At 46.3% G+C, this 21,882-nt stretch overlaps 1 protein-coding gene across 7 annotated transcripts in view; it reads left to right on the top strand.

Moving 5' to 3' along the window:
• Positions 1 to 21,882, top strand: part of SLC4A11 (solute carrier family 4 member 11) — a 253,541-nt gene that overhangs the window by 181,861 nt on the left and 49,798 nt on the right. For all 7 annotated transcript variants that reach the window (XM_081207015.1, XM_081207014.1, XM_081207019.1 and 4 more), the window contains exons 7-9: positions 7,465 to 7,588; positions 8,182 to 8,388; positions 12,048 to 12,132. In XM_081207015.1, coding sequence (XP_081063141.1) covers positions 7,465 to 7,588; positions 8,182 to 8,388; positions 12,048 to 12,132 — 416 coding nt within the window. The remainder of the gene's footprint in view (positions 1 to 7,464; positions 7,589 to 8,181; positions 8,389 to 12,047; positions 12,133 to 21,882) is intronic.

Raw genomic sequence — 21,882 nt, 5'->3', positions numbered from 1 at the left:
GTAGCTTCGAGAACACTGTCCCACCATCTCGTCCTCTGTCGCCCCCTTCTCCTTACGTCCTCCATCTTTCCCAACATCAGGGTCTTTTCCAGGGAGTCTTCTCTTCTCATGAGGTGGCCAAAGTCTTGGAGCCTCAGCTTCAGGATCTGTCCTTCCAGTGAGCACTCAGGGCTGATTACTGATAAGTTTGATTTTCTTGCAGTCCATGGGACTCTCAAGAGTCTCCTCCAGCACTATAATTCAAAAGCATCCATTCTTCGGCGATCAGCCTTCTTCATGGTCCAGCTCTCACTTCCATACATCACTACTGGGAAAACCATGGCTTTAACTATACGGACCTTTGTTGGCAAGGTGATGTCTCTGCTTTTTAAGATGCTGTCTAGGTTGGTCATTGCTTTTCTCCCAAGAAGCAGGCGTCTTTTAATTTCGTGACTGCTGTCACCATCTGCAGTGATCATGGAACCCAAGAAAGTAAAATCTCTCACTGCCTCCATTTCTTCCCCTGCAGTTTGCCAGGAGGTGATGGGCCCAGTGGCCATGATCTTTGACTGGTTTCCTAGTGGACCACATTCAGAGCCCTTAAATAAGGGGTTGAGGAAGCTGTAGTCCTTTGGACGCTGCTGAATTACAACTCCCATCATTGTCCCAGTCCATGAGAATTGGAGACTATTGGAGGGCCCCAGGTCCCTCACCTGTGCTTTAGAGGCTATATGTCAGTGGTAGGGGAGCCATTGCGCTGTGTCCCCTTTCCATTCTGTTTGGTAATGCCTGCCTCTTGGGGAGGGTCTACTCTGCAGTTTGCCTCAGGCCACTTTGGGCCTTCAGATTTGCTGAGGAAATACTGTGTGGACTCGTCTTACGCAACCTCAAGACAAATTCGCCAAAGTGACCTCCCTGGGGCGCAAGACCGGGCAGTGTGTCTGGACATCCTGGGCTGCGCAGACTACAAGACGCTCGGTGGACCAAAGGAAAGCAGAGCAAGATGTTTGGCACCAGGAGTTGCCGAAAAGAGGCGGACAAGGCTGCGGGAATGTTAAGGATAGTAGGAAAGGATATACTAAATAAGTATTATCCTTCCTTTACTCACGCTAGTAAGTAATAATAATAATAATAATAATAATAATAATAATAATAATAATAATTTATTATTTATACCCCGCCCATCTGGCTGGGTTTCCCCAGCCACTCTGGGCGGCTTCCAAAAGAATATTAAAATACTGTGATACATCAAACATTAAAAGCTTCCCTAAACAGGTCTGCCTTCAGATGTCTTCTAAAAGTCTGGTAGTTGTTGTTCTCTTTGACATCTGGTGGGAGGGCGTTCCACAGGGAAGGCGCCACTACCGAGAAGGCCCTCTGCCTGGTTCCCTGTAACTTGGCTTCTCGCAGTGAGGGAACTGCCAGAAGGCCCTCAGAGCTGGACCTCAGTGTCCGGGTAGAACGATGGAGGTGGAGACGCGCCTTCAGGTATACTGGACCGAGGCCGTTTAGGGCTTTAAAGGTCAGCACCAACACTTTGAATTGTGCTCGGAAACGTTCTGGGAGCCAATGTAGGTCTTTCAAGACCGGTGTTATATGGTCTCGGCGGCCGCTCCCAGTCACCAGTCTGGCTGCTGCATTCTGGATTAGTTGTAGTTTCCGGGTCACCTTCAAAGGTAGCCCCACATAGAGCGCATTGCAGTAGTCCAAGCGGGAAATAACCAGAGCATGCACCACTCTGGCGAGGCAGTCCGCGGGCAGATAGGGTCTCAGCCTACGTACCAGATGGAGCTGGTACACAGCTGCCCTGGACACGGATTTAACCTGTGCCTCCATGGACAGCTGTGAGTCCAAAATGACTCCCAGGCTGCGCACCTGGTCCTTCAGGGGCACAGTTACCCCATTCAGGACCAGGGAATCCTCCACACCTGCCCGCCTCCTGTCCCCCAGGATGTAGCAGAACAGATTTCTCTCAATGTAGGTGGAAGCTAGTTTGCAGATTCGTTAGTTAAGGATATTTCCTGGTGTCCCCTTTAATCCCTCTCAAAAGAATAAGGACACCAGAGTCTTTCTGAGTAAAGTAACAAAAAGGTTACTCACATTTCAGTTCACGATTTGATCCCTGAAAGGCGGGCTTTACTTGGTAGTTTCATCAAGAAACAGCGTGAGTTCATTCTTGACCATTGGTCCCACTCTTGATCTTGTCCACTCCATCTGCAGGAGCCTGTCTTTACATGCAGGGGAAATCCCTAACTCACTGAGGCTTTGAGACCCATTGGCTACTGCCACCTGGTTTAGCCAGCCAGTTGAAGCCGTTCGCTGGGTGTGGCTGCTGTCACATGTTGACAGCTTCCAGGAGCCACAGGTGAGAGCTGAGTGCACCGTGGGGACCCAAGGTGGACAAACTACCCCAGAAGGAGGGAGAAAGGTTGTTTTCTGCTGCTCCAGAGAAGTGGACACGGAGCAATGGATCCAAACTACAAGAAAGAAGATTCCACCTAAACATTAGGAAGAACTTCCTGACAGTAAGAGCTGTTTGACAGTGGAATTTGCTGCCAAGGAGTGTGGTGGAGTCTCCTACTTTGGAGGTCTTTAAGCAGAGGCTTGACATCCATATGTCAGGAGTGCTCTGATGGTGTTTCCTACTTGGCAGGGGGTTGGACTCAATGGCCCTTGTGGTCTCTTCCAACTCTATGATTCTATGATTCTATGATTCTATGATTCTATGACATGTCCCCCATCAGAGGTATTACCCCTGCCCTGACACCCCATGCACCCCAACATGAGTGCACAGAGAAAAGGACATGTGATGGGGCCCCTCGTTGAGTCAAACATAAAGCAAGTGAGGTGTGCTTAAACACAATCATAAAACTAGTACAGGAATCTTTCCTTTTTATTCCCTCCGCCTCTCTCAAGCTTCCAGAATTTTAACCTTTAAGGGTGAAAAGGGTTGCTCACTGAACACACAGAACAAAATGGCAAATTGCAAACAGTACATTAGCTCCTCACCTCTCGGTTCACTCGCCGGCTCTGCTGATGAATATGTATGAGAGTAAAATGATCTGCGAAGCTAGATGACTGAACACCCAAATAGTCCTAGGAACTGAACAGCCTATTTATCTGGAGCGTTCCATGGCAATAAATACGAATTTGCACAAGAGGGTGTGAGTGCAATTAAATCTAAGCACACTGACGACTCCAGGGAATTGAAATTAGCTTCTTGGAGCAAATGATATTCAAGTTCTGTTTGTTTAGCTCAATGGAGGGATGTCATAGAAGGTTTTCCACCTGCACTGACGCATCGATGTCTCCAGGCTTTCAAATGAGTTTATACAAGCCATTTTATGTAGTACTTATTTGTCACCTAGCGTGGAGCTGTAGCCAATCCCAGTTCTTGCTCTTTCTTTCGCTGGCATATAAATTTTATTTTTGCATGTGTGATCTTGCTCTGACTGACAAATCGTTATAGACAAATCGGCTGTTTCTGCAGGAAGGTGCAGAGAATGCTTTGCATTATTGTGGGGAAGCAATTTGTCAATGCACTTCAGCCAACCAGGGAACGCAGAGCAGGATCTCAGGTGTTGAGCGGAAATTGCAAGGATGAATCTGCAACAGGAGAAGGAAGGCCTTCATGGTAAAACCAGCAACTTTAATTGAGCTCAGCAATGAACAGGTGACCCATGCAGGTCAACTAGGACCAGTGTCTACTATTCCATTGACTTGTAAGGGCAAACCCACCTAATCTGTACTTCCTGAAATAATGAACCTGAAACAGAGGAATCCTTCGAAAATTGCACATTGCTGAATTTTGCAGTGGGCTTCTCCAGCCGAATAGTGTGCATGGAAATGCACTGCGTTGGGGGAAGTTCCATACAAAAAACACCCAGGAGAAATTCACATGCTGGTGAATTTTCACTCTTTAAAAAATAATAACCACAAATTGATGTGGAAAACTGGACTTAAAGTTGGAAAAATGAGAAAGTGGGAGAAACATGGGCAGATTCCCTCTCTGCTCATCCCATGATAGGCAATAGGTTGGTGGCAACATTGTGGACCAGTTAAGAACATAGGACAAGCCTACTGGATCAGGCCAATGACATAGCTGAAGGCAGCCCTGTTTAGGGAAGTTTTAAATGTTTAATGTTGTATTGTGTTTTTAATATTTGGTTGGGAGCCACCCAGAGTGGCTGGGGAAACTCAGCCCGACGGGCGGAGTATAATGGATATTATTATCTGGTCCAGCATCCTATTCTCACATTGACCACTCAGATGCCTCTTGGAAACCTGAAAGAAAGACTCCTGAATCTGGGAGAACTCTCTGTTCCTGAAGCTGAAGTTTTTGGGTGCTTTTCATTATTGGAAATCATGTCTCCAATTTTTGTGATTCAGTTATAAACCTAACCCATAAATGATCCTCATAGCCCCAGAACGTTTGGTTTTATCAAGAATAATTAAATAATAATAATAGGGCCCTAGTCTCTTGTGACAGAGCATTCCACCAAGTCGGGGCCAGTACTGAAAAGGCACTGGCCCTAGTTGAGACCAATCTAACCACCTTGTGACTTGGGACCTCCAAGGTGTTGTCATTTGTGGACTTTAAGGTCCTCCATGGGGCATACCAGGAGAGGCAGTCCCATAGGTAGGAGGGTCCTAGGCCACATAGGGCTTTAAAGGTCAAAAGCAGCACCTTAAACCTGACCCTGTACTCCACTGGGAGCCAGCGCAGTTGGTAAAGCACTAGATGAATGTGATCCCGCGGCAAGCCTTGGAGGAGAGTATTGCACCTTTCTCCCTGCAAGAAAGAGGCGCAGTCTAACCTTGTTATAATAATAATAATAATTTATTATTTATACCCCACCCATCTGGCTGGCTTTCCCCAGCCACTCTGGGCGGCTTCCAATAAAACACTAAAATACAATAACCTATTAAACATTAAAAGCTTCCCTAAACAGGGCTGCCTTCAGATGTCTTCTAAAAGTTTGGTAGTTATTTTCTCTTTCACATCTGCTGGGAGGACGTTCCACAGGGCGGGTGCCACTACCGAGAAGGCCCTCTGCCTGGTTCCCTGTAACTTGGCTTCTCACAGCGAGGGAACCGCCAGAAGGCCCTCAGTGCTGGACCTCAGTGTCCGGGCAGAACGATGGAGGTGGAGATGCTCCTGGACCAGATGGAGCTGATAAACAGCTGCCCTGGACACAGAATTGACCTGCGCCTCCATGGACAGCTGTGAGTCCAAAATGACTCCCAGGCTGTGTACCTGGTCCTTCAGAGTCACAGTTACCCCATTCAGGACCAGGGAGTCCTCCACACCCACCCACCTCCTGTCCTCCAAAAACAGTACTTCTGTCTTGTCAGGATTCAACCTCAATATGTTAGCCGTTCTGCCCGGACACTGGGAAGCCCCCTCTGAGTGCATTTTTGTTGGCGAGAAGATATCCAGACTAGGAGAGGTTTGGCATTTCTCCTGGGAGGCCGGGTCATTTAGAAAGTTGGGTCAGAAAGAAAGAAGGCAGCAGAGTCAGGCCGTGCGAGAGAAACGGAATATCTTGCATGCCTGAGAAACTCTCTAACCGTCCTCATCAGCATAATGGAAATGAGCTTGTCTTTGTTACGGTTCGCGGGCGGCTTTCATTTGCATGACTTAACTACCAAGGTGTCGATCAGAAAGGGGCCTCCTTCAGCATTCGGAAACTCTCATATGGATTCACTTATGTGCTAACCAATGGCACCTGGGTGGAAGGAATTGATTCAGCTCTGGCAGACTCCGTCCGAGACCCAGAGAATCTCGCTCTGAGCAATTTGACTCAGGATGTTTATGGAGGTGTTGATAAAGAAAAATGTGTGCGGGGAGAAGGAAGCCCAAGTTTTGGTCCAGATCCTGGTGGGGCCTCATCCAACTCCTTTAATCATCGGCCATTCTTTGATTGGCTGGCTAATGCCTCACATTTGAGGAAAGGATGCATGTGTTTTCAGACTGAGGATGGGAGGTAGGCGAGGGGAGATGGCTCTTGAGAGATGTTGTATCTGCCCAGAGTGGCTGGGGAGGCCCAGCCAGATGGGTGGGGTATAAGTAATAAATTATTACAGTGGTACCTCTGGATGCGAACGGGATCTGTTCCAGAGTCCCGTTCACATCCAGAGTAGAACGTAACATGCGTCTGTGCGTGCACGGGTCGTGTTTCGCTTCTTCTGCACATGCGCGTGACGTCATTTTGTGTGTCTGTGCATGCGTGAGCGGCGAAACCCGGAAGTAATGCGCTCTGTTACTTCCGGGTCGTCGCGGAGCGTAACCTGAAAACGCTCAACCTGAAGCATATTTAACCCAAGGTATTATTATTATTATTATTATTATTATTATTATTATTATTACTCTGGACCTTACGAAGAAGGGAAGGGAAGGGGAAATCCACGAACTGGTCTTACGCCTTAGTTGCTCAGTTTAATGTCATGGATAAAAACGGTAAAGGACCCCAGACAGTTAAGTCCAGTTTCCTTGAGGAAGGGGAGAAGGAAGGCTAAAGAGAGGTTTGGCTTGGGGATAACACAAGTGGCTGGGGTGGAGGCAAGGCCAGGGAGAGAGATTTGTTCCCTTGGCCTGGGGCTCCTCACCTCTGCATTAACGAGATGACCCATTTGGTTACCAACCCAGCTTGAATGATTGATCTCTAAGGTTAAACACTCACATTTTTGCTAGCAGAAAACAATAATAGTTAGTTACCAACTCAGTTAGAGCTCAGTCTTTTCTTTGGTGTCAATATAAAAAAAAGGTAAAGGACCTCTGACCGTTAAGTCCAGTCGCGAACGACTCTGGGGTTGCGGTGGTCATCTCGCTTTACTGGCCGAGAGAGCCGGCGTTTGTCCACAGACAGTTTTTCCGGGTCATGTGGACAGCATGACTAAGCCGCTTTTGGAGAAACCAGAGCAGCGCATGGAAACGCCGTTTGCCTTCCCGCCGGAGTGGTACCTATTTATCTACTTGCACTTCGACGTGCTTCCAAATGTCATGGATTGAACAGACATATATTTTTGTTTGTTTGCTTGTTAATTGGATATATGGGCACTTGGCAATGGATCGTTGCTACCCCAGCATTATTTCACTGAAATGCCAAAATCCGTCATTTAAAACCTTGCAGAAATCTTTTTTTAAAAAACATCTTGAAAAGGTGGGGAATTGTGGGCCTGTCAGATGTTGCTGAACTAAAACTCCCAGCATCCCTTGCAAGCATGGCCAGTGGCCAGGGATGATGGGAGCTGCAGTTCAGCCGCATATGGAGGGCCATCGGATTTAACACACCATCCCCATAGGTGCCTGCACATCTTTTGCGCCTCAAAGTTACTAGTCTACATGCGTTCCTTTATCAGTCGTCTGTGATAGCAGTGTCCTTCTGCCCTTCCTTAGGAACTTGATTTCCTTCTTTGAAGGCAACGGTCTGCCGCCCTCTGCTTTGCTTTGACTACTGATAATATTCTTATATTGTTTGACAGTTGCACTATAAAATCCCTTCAGCGTCGCCATGTTTGCATCAGCCGCCTGGAAAGGCCTCAGAACTGGGGGGAGAACTCCTGCGAAGTGCGATTCGTCATTCTGGTCCTTGCTCCTCCGAAAATGGTAGGGTTGAGCTCCTCCTCCATTTTATTTTATTTTTTTTTTAAAAAAATAAATCCTGTGCCTTTCCCCTTATCCCTTGATATGCCATTATAACAGAATATAAGAATATGTATGGTATTTTTATATATAAATAAAAGTTGCAAGCAACTTGGGACCTGAACATCAAAATCCCACAAAGAAAGATAATTGTATCCACTAGTTATATCAACAAAACATGAGCAAGAGTTGTTGAGCTTTTTAAAAGGGGGGGAATAACCTTCATCGCTCACCTTAAAGTACGCCGCTAACAAACGCACACAGCGCAAGAAACAATCATTGTATTCCCAATCGCCAACAGAAAGCGCCAAACGACGCCCACTAGACGAGGCGGAGGGGCAGAGCGAGGGGGGCGGGGGTAAAGACTTTCATTTCCCAGTTTTTTTCAATCCAGCGATCGATAAGGATGCCACAATCGACCAGGATCACCCAGGGATCTACCTGTCGATCGCGGTTGATCAGTTTAACCTGTCTGAGCTAAGGTATAACATAAAACTCAAGCTGTGGTGTAGGTAACCCAAACCACTCACGGATGTGCCCTGTTTTTCCTCCCTCAGAAAAGTACCAAAACTGCAACTGAAGTGGGCCGGACATTTGCCACAATGTTCTCAGATATAACCTTCCGGCAGAAGCTTCTAGAAACAAAAACGGAGGAAGAGTTCAAGGAGGCTTTGGTTCACCAACGTCATCTGCTGACCGTCGTGAACCAGAGGCCATCGGTAATGGCCGACGGGCACATAGTACACAACCACAAGCCCCTCAAGGTACGTGTGGCAAAGGTCCACTGTTTCAGGTGGACCTTACAAAGCCAAATCATCTTGAGATGAATACCAGACGCTCGTCCGAGGAGGCCAAAGTTGCGTCAGTCCTGACAGGGAGTTGGGCATCCCGTCAGAGTCAAGGTCCAGGTCTCTCATCCTGGGTCGACAGAGCTCACCCAGCCCTCAAAGTCCCATATGTCCATTGTATGAAGAGAAGTCCCACCAAAAAAAGTTCAGGACTTCTCTGCTGAGTGAAAAGCAAGTTAAGCACAGAGGTGGGCATGATAGAGGTGCATAGAATTATGCACAGTGGATCGAAAAAAGTATAACCGCCCCCTTGCTGAATTGGTCACAATCCTTTTCCTTCTCCCTTTTCTGCCCTGTAACGCCAGCAGCTTCTCGCATGTCACGGCGGGACAAGTTTGCTAGAAGCTGTTGTCCTCTTTCCTTTGACCTCTTCCATTGGGAGCTACTTAAAAAGAAAGAAAGAAAGAATCTTAAAAATAGGCCTTTTAAACTCTGCTCAAATCATTCTGCACTTTAAACCCACCCTCTCCCTGCCACCAGCCCTGTGGACAATTGTGTCTCAAAACAAAGGAGCAGAAATGAATTTTCTCCCTGGAGGGAGAAGAGGGGCAGAGGTTAGAAATCCCTGTTGCTGTAACAAGTTGTCCCGCAAGTGGAGAGACGTAATGGGGATGAGGTAGGGAGAGGCTGGAAGGGACAGACAGGGAGCCAAGCAGCAAGGGGCAGGCGAGGGCCATGGAGGGCTGGCAGCAAATGCCACAGCATATTCCAGGTACCCCTGATGGGTTTTGGAAGCTGGTGTTGACAGATGCACTTTGCATCCCTTTTGTTCCCAAGTGTATGACGGAAACATGCAAAGCTGCCGCGTACAGACCCAGGAAAAGGCTATCTTCCGACCACTAGGCATGGGAGAGAAATGCAATCCTGTTCCCATTCAAAGGCGAATTTTCCCCATTCGCACTTACCCATACAATACGTGCACCTAAACACAGCTGTCCTTCAAAATCTGCACTCCTCCAAATTTTACGTTGCAATTCTGGGGACTGTAGTTTATCCCTCAATTCCCAGCAACCTTAAAAAACTACAGTTCCCATGATTCTTTTTTATTGGGGAGGGGAGAAGCTGTGTGTTTTAAATCTATGGTGCGGATGTGACCTCAAGCATGTTTTTTTTGTATTGGAAACTGTGAAATTAAGAAAAGGAAACAGACAGATTCGGTGACATTTGGTACTGTTTTATGGAACCTGCAGGCCACAAAGAAATTACTTTTGTGACTCCTCAAATGCTTGGGTAGTTGCGGCTAACCTTGGTTAGTTATATTATTTCCCATATTGTTACCAGATCCACATTTATTTATTTGTACGACAGTGCAGTCCCATCAAACATGGGGGTTCCATTCCAGGGGTAGTACATACAGTCATACCTTAGATTCCAAATGCCTTGGTACTCGGACGTTTTGGCTCCCAAACACCGCAAACCCAGAAATGAGTGTTCTGGTTTGTGAACGTTCTTTGGAATCCAAATGTCCGACAGGGCTTCTGCGGCTTCAGATTGGCTGCAGGAGCTTCCTGCAGCCAATCAGAAGCCACGCTTTGGCTTTCGAGCGTTTTGGAAGTCGGGCGGATTCTGTCCGACTTCCAAGGTACGGCTGTATATGCAAAATCTGACTGCTGATTGGCAAGAGGGGGGAGCCTTCACGAAGGACCTCCACGCATCTCAGCTGCCTCCTCTCCTCCCTGCACAGAGGTAGTATCAAGAGAGTCAGTCAGTCAGTTTTATTGCACATAGCCAAAGGCTGCCGCAATGTACACAGAATCATTCAACAATTAAAAGAAAATATGCTGGATTAATACAAAAAACTTAAAACATTTATCAAGACGTTACCTACTCTAAACAGAGCTATAAAAGTACCTGATTATACAGGTTCAGACATTAAACAGTAAAATTTATAGGCTAAAATCACCACATGGCCACTAATATATTAAAAAAATAATGTTAATTAATACAATGTGCAATTATATTCAGAGTTTGGTGATAAAGATAGATTATAGCTTGATGTAGATAGGGTCAAATTAATTCATCTCCTTTACAGTTGGTGACTATCTTGGCTATATAATTTGCTCTGATTTTCCTAGCGGCAGTTGCAAGGAGTGCTACACGCCAGGTCACATACTTATCTGTGTCTGTGAGGAGATATGAAATCATGTCAGAGGGGTTCTGGCCAGGGGACCTTGTCATTACAGGTGCTAAAAATCGTTCTCTTGCTTCATTATATAAGGGGCAGCACAAGATATAATGCATAAGGTCCTCTACTTCAGGACATCCCCTAATGCAAACACGTTCATTTGCTGGTATGCCTCTGGGAGCGGGAGAGATAGGAAGCCATTTTACAAATATGGCGCACACAGTAGAGGCCGAGTTCCCTTTTCTTGCTCTTTGGGCGGTGCTGAGACGGGGTGGTCGCTTTGCCAAACCACGTGCATTGCCTCGTTTGCACAGTGGCGGGTTCATAGAATCATAGAGTTGGAAGAGACCACAAGGGCCATCGAGTCCAACCCCCTGCCAAGCAGGAAACACCATCAGAGCACTCCTGACATATGGTTGTCAAGCCTCTGCTTAAAGACCTCCAAAGAAGGAGACTCCACCACACTCCTTGGCAGCAAATTCCACTGTCGAACAGCTCTTACTGTCAGGAAGTTCTTCCTAATGTTTAGGTGGAATCTTCTTTCTTGTAGTTTGGATCCATTGCTCCGTGTCCACTTCTCTGGAGCAGCAGAAAACAACCTTTCTCCCTCCTCTATGTGACATCCTTTTATATATTTGAACATGGCTATCATATCACCCCTTAACCTCCTCTTCTCCAGGCTAAACATGCCCAGCTCCCTTGGCCGTTTCTCCTAAGGCATCGTTTCCAGGCCTTTGACCATTTTGGTTGCCCTCCTCTGGACACGTTCCAGTTTGTCAGTGTCCTTCTTGAATTGTGGTGCCCAGAACTGGACACAGTACTCCAGGTGAGGTCTGACCAGAGCAGAATACAGTGGCACTATTACTTCCCTTGATCTAGATGCTATACTCCTATTGATGCAGCCCAGAATTGCATTGGCTTTTTTAGCTGCCGCGTCACACTGTTGGCTCATGACAAGTTTGTGGTCAACCAAGACTCCTAGATCCTTTTCACATGTACTGCTCTCAAGCCAGGTGCCCCCCATCTTGTATTTGTGCCTCTCATTTTTTTTGCCCAAGTGCAATACTTTACATTTCTCCCTGTTAAAATTCATCTTGTTTGTTTTGGCCCTGTTCTCTAATCTGTCAAGGTCGTTTTGAAGTGTGATCCTGTCCTCTGGGTTGTTAGCCACCCCTCCCAGTTTGGTGTCATCTGCAAATTTGATCAGGATGCCCTTGAGTCCATCATCCAAGTTGTTGATAAAGATGTTGAATAAAGATGTTGAATAAGAGGGTCTAGATGACCCTCGGGGTTCCTTCTATGATTCTGTGATTTAGCATCTCCTCTGTATAGCCTTTAAAGGAAAGCCGTTGGTTTTAAAGGTCTCGTGGCAGGCGGCTCAAGCCTCCCTCTCCTCTCTCAACAATAGATGAGCATTTGAACTGACATAACATTTCCTTCCTCTCTCCAGCTCCACGAGTTCTTCAATGTTGGCAAGGGAATTTTTGATGACATCGCACGAAGGTTTCCAGTGTACGCGCTGGACTTTACTGATGGTAGGTGAGCCATTGTTTACGACAACGCCGGCCTGACTGGGGTCTTCATAGCACCGTGTCCTGTTTACAAAGCACTCTCTTATTTTTGGGGGAGGGCAGGGAAATGTCTGCAGTAGCTCTGTTTTTTTCTGAAAGACAATCACACATTGGACCAGGAAGGATCCCGTGTGTTGGGCTTATGGATTATTCCTAATGTCTTCAGCCAAAGCTGGTGCTTTAGATAAATTCCTTGATCCACTGAGGCTAATCCACATGTAGAAACACATTTTCATTCATAAGCAAGGGAAAATCCAACAGAACTAGAGTTCTCATCCTTGTTTTTGGCAAAATTGTACTGCTGGCGCTTTTTAAATGAGATTTCTGTAAGCTAAATGATGAGTAATGTCTCCATAGAGTAGAGATTGGCAATTCTGTCAATTTCATTTTCTCATTCATTTCGGTTTTCCGTGGAGTTTTTCTTTTTAAAGTCATTTTTAAAAATAAAAAAACCAGCATTTTAGCGCATATTTCTCCTACAGTACACAATTTTTTACACTATTTTGTCTAATCGCATTTTTGCAAAGCAGTCCCCCCCTAAAGATTGCATTTTTTAGTATTGTTTTCGCTGCTTCAAGGAAAAAAAATGATATGAAAAGGTTAATACACTGAATGCCAAGATCCAAGGCTGGGGCAATTACTCTTTTGTGAGAGGACCCCAGCAGAGATTTAAAGTCACAAAATATGCAGCAGAACAAATTTGGAAATATAGGCTGTTAGACCCTTAAAATATACCCTTTCAAGGGCGTTCCAAAGTTTCCTTCTCCCCCCAGTGAAGAAAAAGCCCACACATTTGGGAAGTTTAAAATGGTTTACTTACAAACTCTCCAAAGGTCATATTCATGTGCCTTTCCATGCAGCATTCAGAAAAAGTTGCACAGGCAGTAAAACTTAGCTTAGTTACAAAGTGTTGAGAGTTTCTAAATTATTGGTATCTGAACTCGAGAGTGGCTTGTGAGAGCTGCCTGGGGCTGGTGGGGGTTGAGCAATATCGGGAGGGGCCCAGATTCCTGGCACCTGAGGAGATGGAATGATGGTCTGACTCTGTATAAAGGCAGTTTTGTATGAGAGGCTTCACATTCGCGGCCTGTGCCCTTCCATGTACCATCCATCCCCTTCCCTCATTGCCTAAGAGCTCTGCAGGACTGCTTTTTTCTACCTAAATAGCTTTGTGGGAATGCAAAGAAAAGCAATCATTGCATGCTCTGGACAGAGCACTATTGCTTATGTACATATATCTCAGTGATGTGATTTCCCATAAATTTGGGTACGATTCCTAGGCAGAAGCTATTACCGGCCTTGTCTGACTGCCGACAATTTCATCTGCAGTTTGCCATTTATCTCGCGAAGGGGCCTGTTTCAGAAATGCCGAGTTCTGATTCTGGCATAAATGCCTGCGATACTTTCCTCTGTTTTCCTTTTATTTACTGCGCGCACGTCCCTCTTTCTCTGGGAAGCTCAGAGCAGATTACGCGGGGCTCCAGGCAGTCTCCCGCCTCCTCGCTGTGACTAAGCTGAGGCTCGCTGAGCTGCGATAACAGCTGTGCAACAGCCATAGGTGAGTTTTGAAACAGCTTTGCAGGGTTGGTGTAGTCCGCCCTCTGGCCTAATGCCTTGGGTCATCCATGCACCCGTTACGGCAGCTGTTCACATGGGGCTAACTGTGTCCCAGTCGAAACCTCCATGTTCCTTATACAGTACACGATCAGGTTTATTTAAAAATAATATTGATAGGGCAGCTGTATGTAAACAAAGAGTGACAGTACAACAGAAAGGCACCGGGGGGAGGAAAGCAGGCAGGCATTCTTCAGTTCCTTGGCAAAGGAAGTTTGCCAATCAGTGTTTTCAGCAGGGAACTCTGTCTTGCACCCGGTTAATAATAATAATAATAATAATAATAATAATAATAATAATAATTTATTATTTGTACCCCGCCCATCTGGCTGGGTTTCCCCAGCCACTCTGGGCGGCTTCCAACAAAGATGAAAAATACACTAAAATGTCACATATTAAAAACTTCCCTGAAGATGTCTTCTGAATGTCAGGTAGTTGTTTATCGCTTTGACATCTGATGGGAGGGCGTTCCACTGGGCGGGCGCCACTACCGAGAAGGCCCTATGCCTGGTTCCCTGTAACTTGGCCTCTCGCAGTGAGGGAACCGCCAGAAGGCCCTCGGTGCTGGACCTCAGTGTCCGGGTAGAACGATGGAGGTGGAGACGCTCCTTCAGGTATACTGGACCGAGGCCGTTTAGGGCTTTAAAAGTCAACACCAACACTTTGAATTGTGCTCGGAAACGTACTGGGAGCCAATGTAGGTCTTTCAAGACCGGTGTTATATGGTCTCGGCGGCCGCCCCCAGTCACTAGTCTGGCTGCTGTGTTATGGATTAGTTGTAGTTTCCGGGTCACCTTCAAAGGTAGCCCCACATAGAGCGCATTGCAGTAGTCCAAGCGGGAGATAACCAGAGCATGCACCACTCTGGTGAGACAGTCCGCAGGCAGATAGGGTCTCAGCCTGCGTACCAGATGGAGCTGGTGAACAGCTGCCCTGGATACAGATTTGACCTGTGCCTCCATGGACAGCTGTGAGTCCAAAATGACTCCCAGGCTGCGCACCTGGTCCTTCAGGGGCACAGTTACCCCATTCAGGACCAGGGAGTCCTCCACACCCACCCACCTCCTGTCCCCCAAAAACAGTACTTCTGTCTTGTCAGGATTCAACCTCAATCTGTTAGCCGCCATCTCAGGACTTGCTGTTGCTGCCGACCAGCTGATTGGCAGCGACAGCAAGTCCTCCCTTGCCAATTGCGAGCATGTTTTGGTATTTCTGGTTCTTTGTTGGGAGGCATATTTTTCCCTGCCCCATGCCTGACGTCATGCACAGGCGTCCCCCCCATTAATGCGCAGTCAACTTGTGTGTGACTGTGTTTGCGTGCAAGCCGGGAAAGAAATCAGTCAACGGAAGCAGTACGTTTCAGAGCACAATTCAAAGTGTTGGTGCTGACCTTGAAAGCCCTAAATGGCCTCAGTCTAGTATACCTGAAGGAGCATCTCCACCCCCATCGTTCTCCCCGGACACTGAGATCCAGCTCCAAGGGCCTTCTGGCGGTTCCCTCACTGCGAAAAGCCAAGTTACAGGGAACCAGGCAGAGGGCCTTCTCGGTAGTGGCTCCCGCCCTGTGGAACGCCCTCCCACCAGATGTCAAAGAGAACAACAACTACCAGACTTTTAGACAACATCTGAAGGCAGCCCTGTTTAGGGAAGCTTTTAACGTTTAATAGGTTATTGTATTTTAGTGTCCTGTTGGAAGCTGCCCAGAGTGGCTGGGGAAACCCAGCCAAATGGGCAGGGTATAAATATATTATTATTATTATTATTATTATTATTATTATTATTATTATTATTATTATTATTATTATTATACCAGGAAATGGAGGGAGAAAGCTAGAGAGTCCTTGTGGCTCGTGAGAAGACACACACACACCCTGAACCTGAAGAGGACATCAGTGAGGGCAGAGAAGGGGCTCGGGGCTCGGTGGGGCTTTGTTTAGGCTGCTCAGCCTCTCCGCCCAACAGCTGGCTTGCGTGGCAGCATGGCAGCTGCAGTTTTCCAGCACCTCCTTCAGCTTCTTGCCAACCCGGTCTGGATTGGAGAGAGAGCGGGAGAACGGGGGAATAGGCATTTAGGAGCTTTTTTTTAGAGGATGCTCCCCACTTTGCACGATTTCACTTGACTGTGGGGGCCCAGAACGTAACCTGCGCATTAGTGGGAGGAGACCTGTATAGGATGGGGTTTGGGGCACATGGGCATGGTTGGAGCAAACAGGCTCATGGGTCAAATTAGGCCCCATGTTGGGCTTAATTAGGCCCATGGGCCAAACGCTCCTCACCTTTGCTGGATAGGTTCAGCCGGCCTGATTTGGCCCGTAGGCTTCCTGTGGTGAGGTCATGCTAGCTGTTGACTTTGGGCCTGCAGAGAACTTTAGCCACAAAGAGGCTATTAATTCCTTGAATATCCATGTGGCTTAGCATTAAGCTGTGGTTTCTCAACTGAGAGTGTATATTTGGGGCTTCAATGACACACACCTGTCCTATGAAATCCAAGTTCTTGGGAATGCTGTTTGGAGATGTGCAGCAACTCTGTGGCATTTCTCTTCCCAGTTCTGGCACCATGGGCTCAATTCCACAGCCAAGCACCTCTTGGCAACTGCTTTTTCTGCATTCTTTTTTTCTTTTCTTTTTTTGGACTTGATATTTTTTTTTTATTAATTTTTCTTATTTTCAGTTAATTCACACTACATGTTAATTGCCACACACCTTCAGCCTTGTACCGTAGATTCCGGCATATAAGATGACTTTTTAACCCCGGGAAAGAGGTTAAAAGTCGGAGGTCGTTTTATACGCCGGGTATGGCTGCAGTGGGCGGCGGGCTCTGCTCTGCGCTAGGAAGAAGCTTAGCATTGCTGGGCAGCTTCCTCCAGACGCAGAGCCCGCTGCCCACTGCTGCTGCCGAAGCGTATAAGACAACCCCCTCCCCCCCAAATTGGCATCTTATACGCCCAGTCACCTAATACGCTGGAATCTATCATAACATGAATATATTATTTCTGCAAATTCCCCACATCTAACCCTGCAAGACAGGAGTGCCTGGCGTGCTCAGGTCCAGGGGGTTACGAAGAGTCGGACACGACTAAACAACAATCCTGCAACCACCTCTCCTTATATCCAAATGCCCATTTGACTTCCTTCACCCACATGTGTGACATCCAACTTATTACTTAATAAAAACCTCTAACATTCATTTTTATTCGTTACGATAGTCATTCATCTACAGTGGTTCCCCGCAAGACGAATGCCTCGCAAGACGGAAAACTCACTAGACGAAAGAGTTTTCCGTTTTGGAGGTGCTTCGCAAAACGAATTTCCTATGGGCTTGCTTCGCAAGACGACAATGTCTTGCGAGTTCCTGCTGTTTTTTCCCCCTCCCCCTTTTGCTAAGCCGCTAAGCCGCTTATCAGCTGATCCGATCAGCAGATAAGCCGCTAAAAGCCGCTAATAGCGCTAATAGCGCTAATAGCGCTAATCCGCTAATCCTTCAATGGGCTTGCTTCGCAAGGCGAAAAAACCGCTAGACGAAGAGAATCACAGAACGGATTCTTTTCGTCTTGCGAGGCACCACTGTATTTGAAAAAAAGGAGCGGCAAAGGAAAACATAACTTCTTAGCTTAATGGGTTCAGTCTATACTTATCCAGAGATTTCTGATAGAATGATTTTGTACAATATATTCTTCAACACATTTCCATTCCTTGCTTTTTCTGCCTTCTTGTTGCTACACAGAGGAGTAAAGGAAAAGAAAATGCCAGGGAGCACTGTAAGCAAGGTGGCCTTCTGGGTCTCCCCTCTATCATGTTAGCATCCTGCAGCCAGGATAGCTCAGTTGGTAGAACATGAGACTCTTGATCTCAAGTTTGTGGGTTTGAGCCCCACGTTGGGAGAAAGATTCCTGAATTGCTGGGGGTTGGACTAGATGACCCTGATGGTCCCTTCCAATTCTACAATTCTATTATATTTGCTGTGAGCTGGGAATTCCACTTGCCCTTGGGACAGACTTAGGGAGGGGGTGGAAATTCGGTTTGCATTTTAATGCGAACCTCCCTCATCCTCGCTTTTCAGAACGGTATGCAAAAGGGAACACGGCTGTCCCTCAAAATTCGCACTTCTCCAAATTTTGCAGCTCTCCAACCAAACAAGGTTTACAAAAATGTGCATGTTAGGGTGATATGTGTGGATAAAAACACATGGCACTGGCGAAAATACCACATGGATATGCATTGCATTAGGAATGTCGCTTGCAAGAATGTACATCAGGAGAAATTTGGTTTAAAATGCTGATGCACAAAAATGGAGAACTGAACATGAGATTGGAAAAATTAGAAATGGGGGGAAATGAAATTGAGAGATTTCTCTGCCCCTAGAAAAGCTGCACAGCAGAATATTTTGATATGCCGCACACTGAAATGAAAGAGGGCAGCCTGCTTTTAAGTGTACATGTTCGATAGCAAAACATTGAATTGCTACAGAAAGTAGTTTTAGGCTTGCTGTGAGGTTGAACCTGTTGTCCTTATATTACATTGGGTCGGGCACACCATTCTTTGCCTGGGTCCATGCAAATGCAGCTTATTATAAACTGCATTATGCTGCAGCCTGAACACTTTGGCAGTGATGCTGCCTGCATGCAAGTGAGATCACCAAACCATGAAAGGCTTGGTTTAGCTTAGCATGGCATCCGAACCCAGGATTGTGGTTTCTTTTACTCTAGCCAGCCGCAGTTACCAAGCCAATCACAAAACTATGGTTTAAAGCTAGCCATCATGGTTTGTTGTTAGGGCAAAACAAGCCAAAACTCCAGGTTTGAGCACCACACTAAACAAACTCGTGGAATCATGGAATTTTAGACTTGGAAAGGACCCCTGCAATGCATGGCTTCTACAAACTGCCTCCCCCCAACATAAATTCTGGCTACGTCCATCCTCAGGCCTTCTTTAAACCATGAGCCAGGGTTTCATGACCAATGTTTGCTTCCATTCCACTCCATAATACATCCAAATGCTCTCCCCTCACCCAAGCATCTAAGTAACACTAGGGATGCCTATATCCAGAATTTCTCAGAAATTTCCCAGGAATGTCAGCCATAAATAGTGTCAGGGCAGAATTTTCAAAAATTGGTAAAATGTCCGGGAAGTGTTTTTTGGCGAATTCCCTGGGAAAAAAAAGCTCAAAACCTTTTTTCTGTGTTTGCAAAAAAAAAAAAAAAAAAAAGTAAGCAATTTTCCAGAAATAAAAGCTCAACAACTTTTTGAAATATGGCAACCCTAAGTAACAAAGAGGTGTATAAAAAAAGACTTTCTGAGGTCTGGAGCTCAGGCACGCAGCTGCAGTTGTCTGAATGCAATTTTGCCCTTCTTTTCCTTTCCCTGCCCACCTTCCCCAACTCCAAATATTAATATTTGAGTTTTGAACTGTAGGAATAATAGGCGCTTTCAGTTATACTGCTCTAGGCTGTTTGTGGCTTTGTTAATTTCTCAAGTGGCTTCCTGTACAAAGCCGGACGTTGCAGACTCTGAACACAGCAAGCATGCGATTCATTTGTCGTAAGAACTCTGCATCGCCTTTGCAGCCACAAATGTAACTTTTGGTTTTTGTTTCACTCCTAGTGCGTCGTGCCTACTCCCCTTAGAACAACTTTGTAATTCTGCAAACTGGAATAAATATGCTTAATTTACATGCTTTTAAATACAGTTGTACCTTGGAAGTCGAACGGAACCCGTTCCAGAAGTCCATTCAACTTCCAAAACGTTCGAAAACCAATCACTGTTATGCTCCATCTTACTTTTTCAGCAGTGAAAACTCCCTTGACAACACTAATTAATTTTTTGCTTCATTTAACTAATGGAGACCATGGACTTTCAAACTGTTTGTGTCTTTGTGTCCCTTCCTTTAATCTTATTCTGTAATTTAAAGACTTTCTTTGACATACTATATTTTGTTAAACCACTCTCGTTCCAAGGGTGCTTCTGATCAGCTCCATTTAGCAGCTAACAACGTTTTTGCAGCTCTTAATAGATTTCCTTAAAATTAAAATAAGATGTTTTGGACCAACATCATTTTGCAGGTATCACAGCAGAACTTGTAATGGATTTAAAGGTGTGGTATAATTAACCATATCTTCTGATAAATTTAAGATTTTCTCCCAATAAGTTCTAATCTCATCACAACTCCACCAAACATGTAGTTAACTTTATTTCTTTTGCTTTTCCAACAATGATCACTAAGGTTGCACATCTTTTAATCTGATTGGAAAATTTAAATTATCGGGATTCCCCCCCCCAACCCCCTCCAGGGACTAAGGAAGATGGAGGTACCTCAGAGATTGAGGAATGATTTATGTAGAGGCCAGAAGGATGGAGCAGAGAACAAAATCGTCCATCTGATTTTGCAGATACCTGCCCAATTTTTTGTATATTTCTTTACAGATTTAATATCCCACCAGTCCTGTGCAGCTTGCAACTCTTGCAAAATTCCTAAAAGTGAGAGCCAGTAGCTTGAGACATGAGAAATGTGTGCGTTGTAAAAATGTCGTAAGTCAACTGTGATATCTGAAGAAACAAGCCAGATACGTGTTCTAATCAAGTTTAACATACCAAATAAAAAAGTTTCCCAAGCAAGAAGTCTCCTCCTTTTCCCTGCAAGGCTAGGCTCAGATTAGCCTCTCTGGAAAATTGTGGAGAAGTCTCTACTCCACATCCCCAACCTTTCTGCCAGTAGAAATGAGTCTTTTGAGCCGAGGTCTTACTATAGATCAGGGTTTCCCCAGTTGGGTCTCTGGCTATTGTTGGACTACAACTCCCATCATCCCTAGCTAGAAGAAGCAGTTGTTGGGGATGATGGGAATGGCAGTCCAAAAAGAGCTGGACAGCCAATTTTGGGAAACCTTGCTCTGTATCTCATGTTGTGGTCCCAAGAGGGGTGCCCCTGCAAAGTACGCAGGACCCCAGGAAAAGACCCAATGCTTTGAGTCACTACCATTTTGCTTCGTAGCCAAAAGGATTAAAAAAATGTGCAGTGTGTACATCAAGAGAACTCTGATGCTTGCTTTTAGAAATGGGAAAATCGCCCAACACAATGTGCTCCCAGCCGCGCATAGCGTTAGATTTCTTGGTTCGAAGTGTGCTGTTTCCCAAGAAGGTCTGATTAAGGTCTTTCCAGATAGCATGTGCCTACTTTGGGGGATGCGTAGTTGTCACTTAATTCCTTGTGGGATGTAGAGGAGGCCGCATTCTCGCTCTCCCGCTGCCCCTGCTGAGTTTGGCACGGTGAGCTGGGTATGTTTTCGCCTGGAGGAGAGACGATTAAGGGGAAACCCGATAGAATTCTTCAAATATCTGAGGAGCTGTCAGGCAGGAGACAGAACACACTTGCTTCCCTGCTGCTCCTGTGGACGTGACTAGAACTAATGGGTGGAGATTGCAAGGAGGCCGATCTTGGTTAAGCGTTAAGAGAAAGAGCTGTCAGACAGTAGAACAACCGGCTTCTGGAAGTGGGAACTTTTCAGCAGAGCAGGAGTACCAGTTTGGCCCCGTGACCGTGGGTGCCCAGGGCCATGGGTTCCATGCAACATGCATGGCCCTAGTGCCGAAATTTGTGGGTGCCCAGCCACTTCATGGAGAATTTTATGAGTGCTTGGGCACCCAGGGCCCGAGGGAGCCGGCACCTATGAAGCAGAGGGTGGATGGCCACCTGTCAAGGATGTCGTTGTTGCATCCTGCACTCATTTAGCAGAAGGTTGGGCTAGAAGCTCTCAGGCTCCCTTGCAACACTATGATTCTTCCCCGATGAGTGGATGCTGCTGGGGTTACCATATGGCCTCTTTTCCCTGGACACGTCCTCTTTTTCATAGGTATGTAGAAGGAGAGTCGCCATTCATGGTTAAAGGTAAAGGGACCCCTGACCGTTAAGACCAGTCGCGGATGACTCTGGGGTTGCGGCACTCATCTCACTTTTTTGGCCAAGGGAGCCAGCATAAAGGTCATGTGGCCAGCATGACTAAGCCGCTTGTGGTGAACCAGAGCAGCGCACGGAAATGCCATTTACCTTCCCACCGGAGTGGTACCTATTTATCTACTTGCACTGTGTGCTTTCGAACTGCTAGGTTG

Source organism: Podarcis bocagei (genome assembly GCF_964188305.1).
Source record: "Podarcis bocagei genome assembly, chromosome: 9".
Classification (NCBI taxonomy): Eukaryota; Metazoa; Chordata; class Lepidosauria; order Squamata; family Lacertidae; genus Podarcis; species Podarcis bocagei.
Note: the sequence above shows the minus strand (reverse complement) of the source record. Positions and strands in the feature narration are given on the sequence as shown.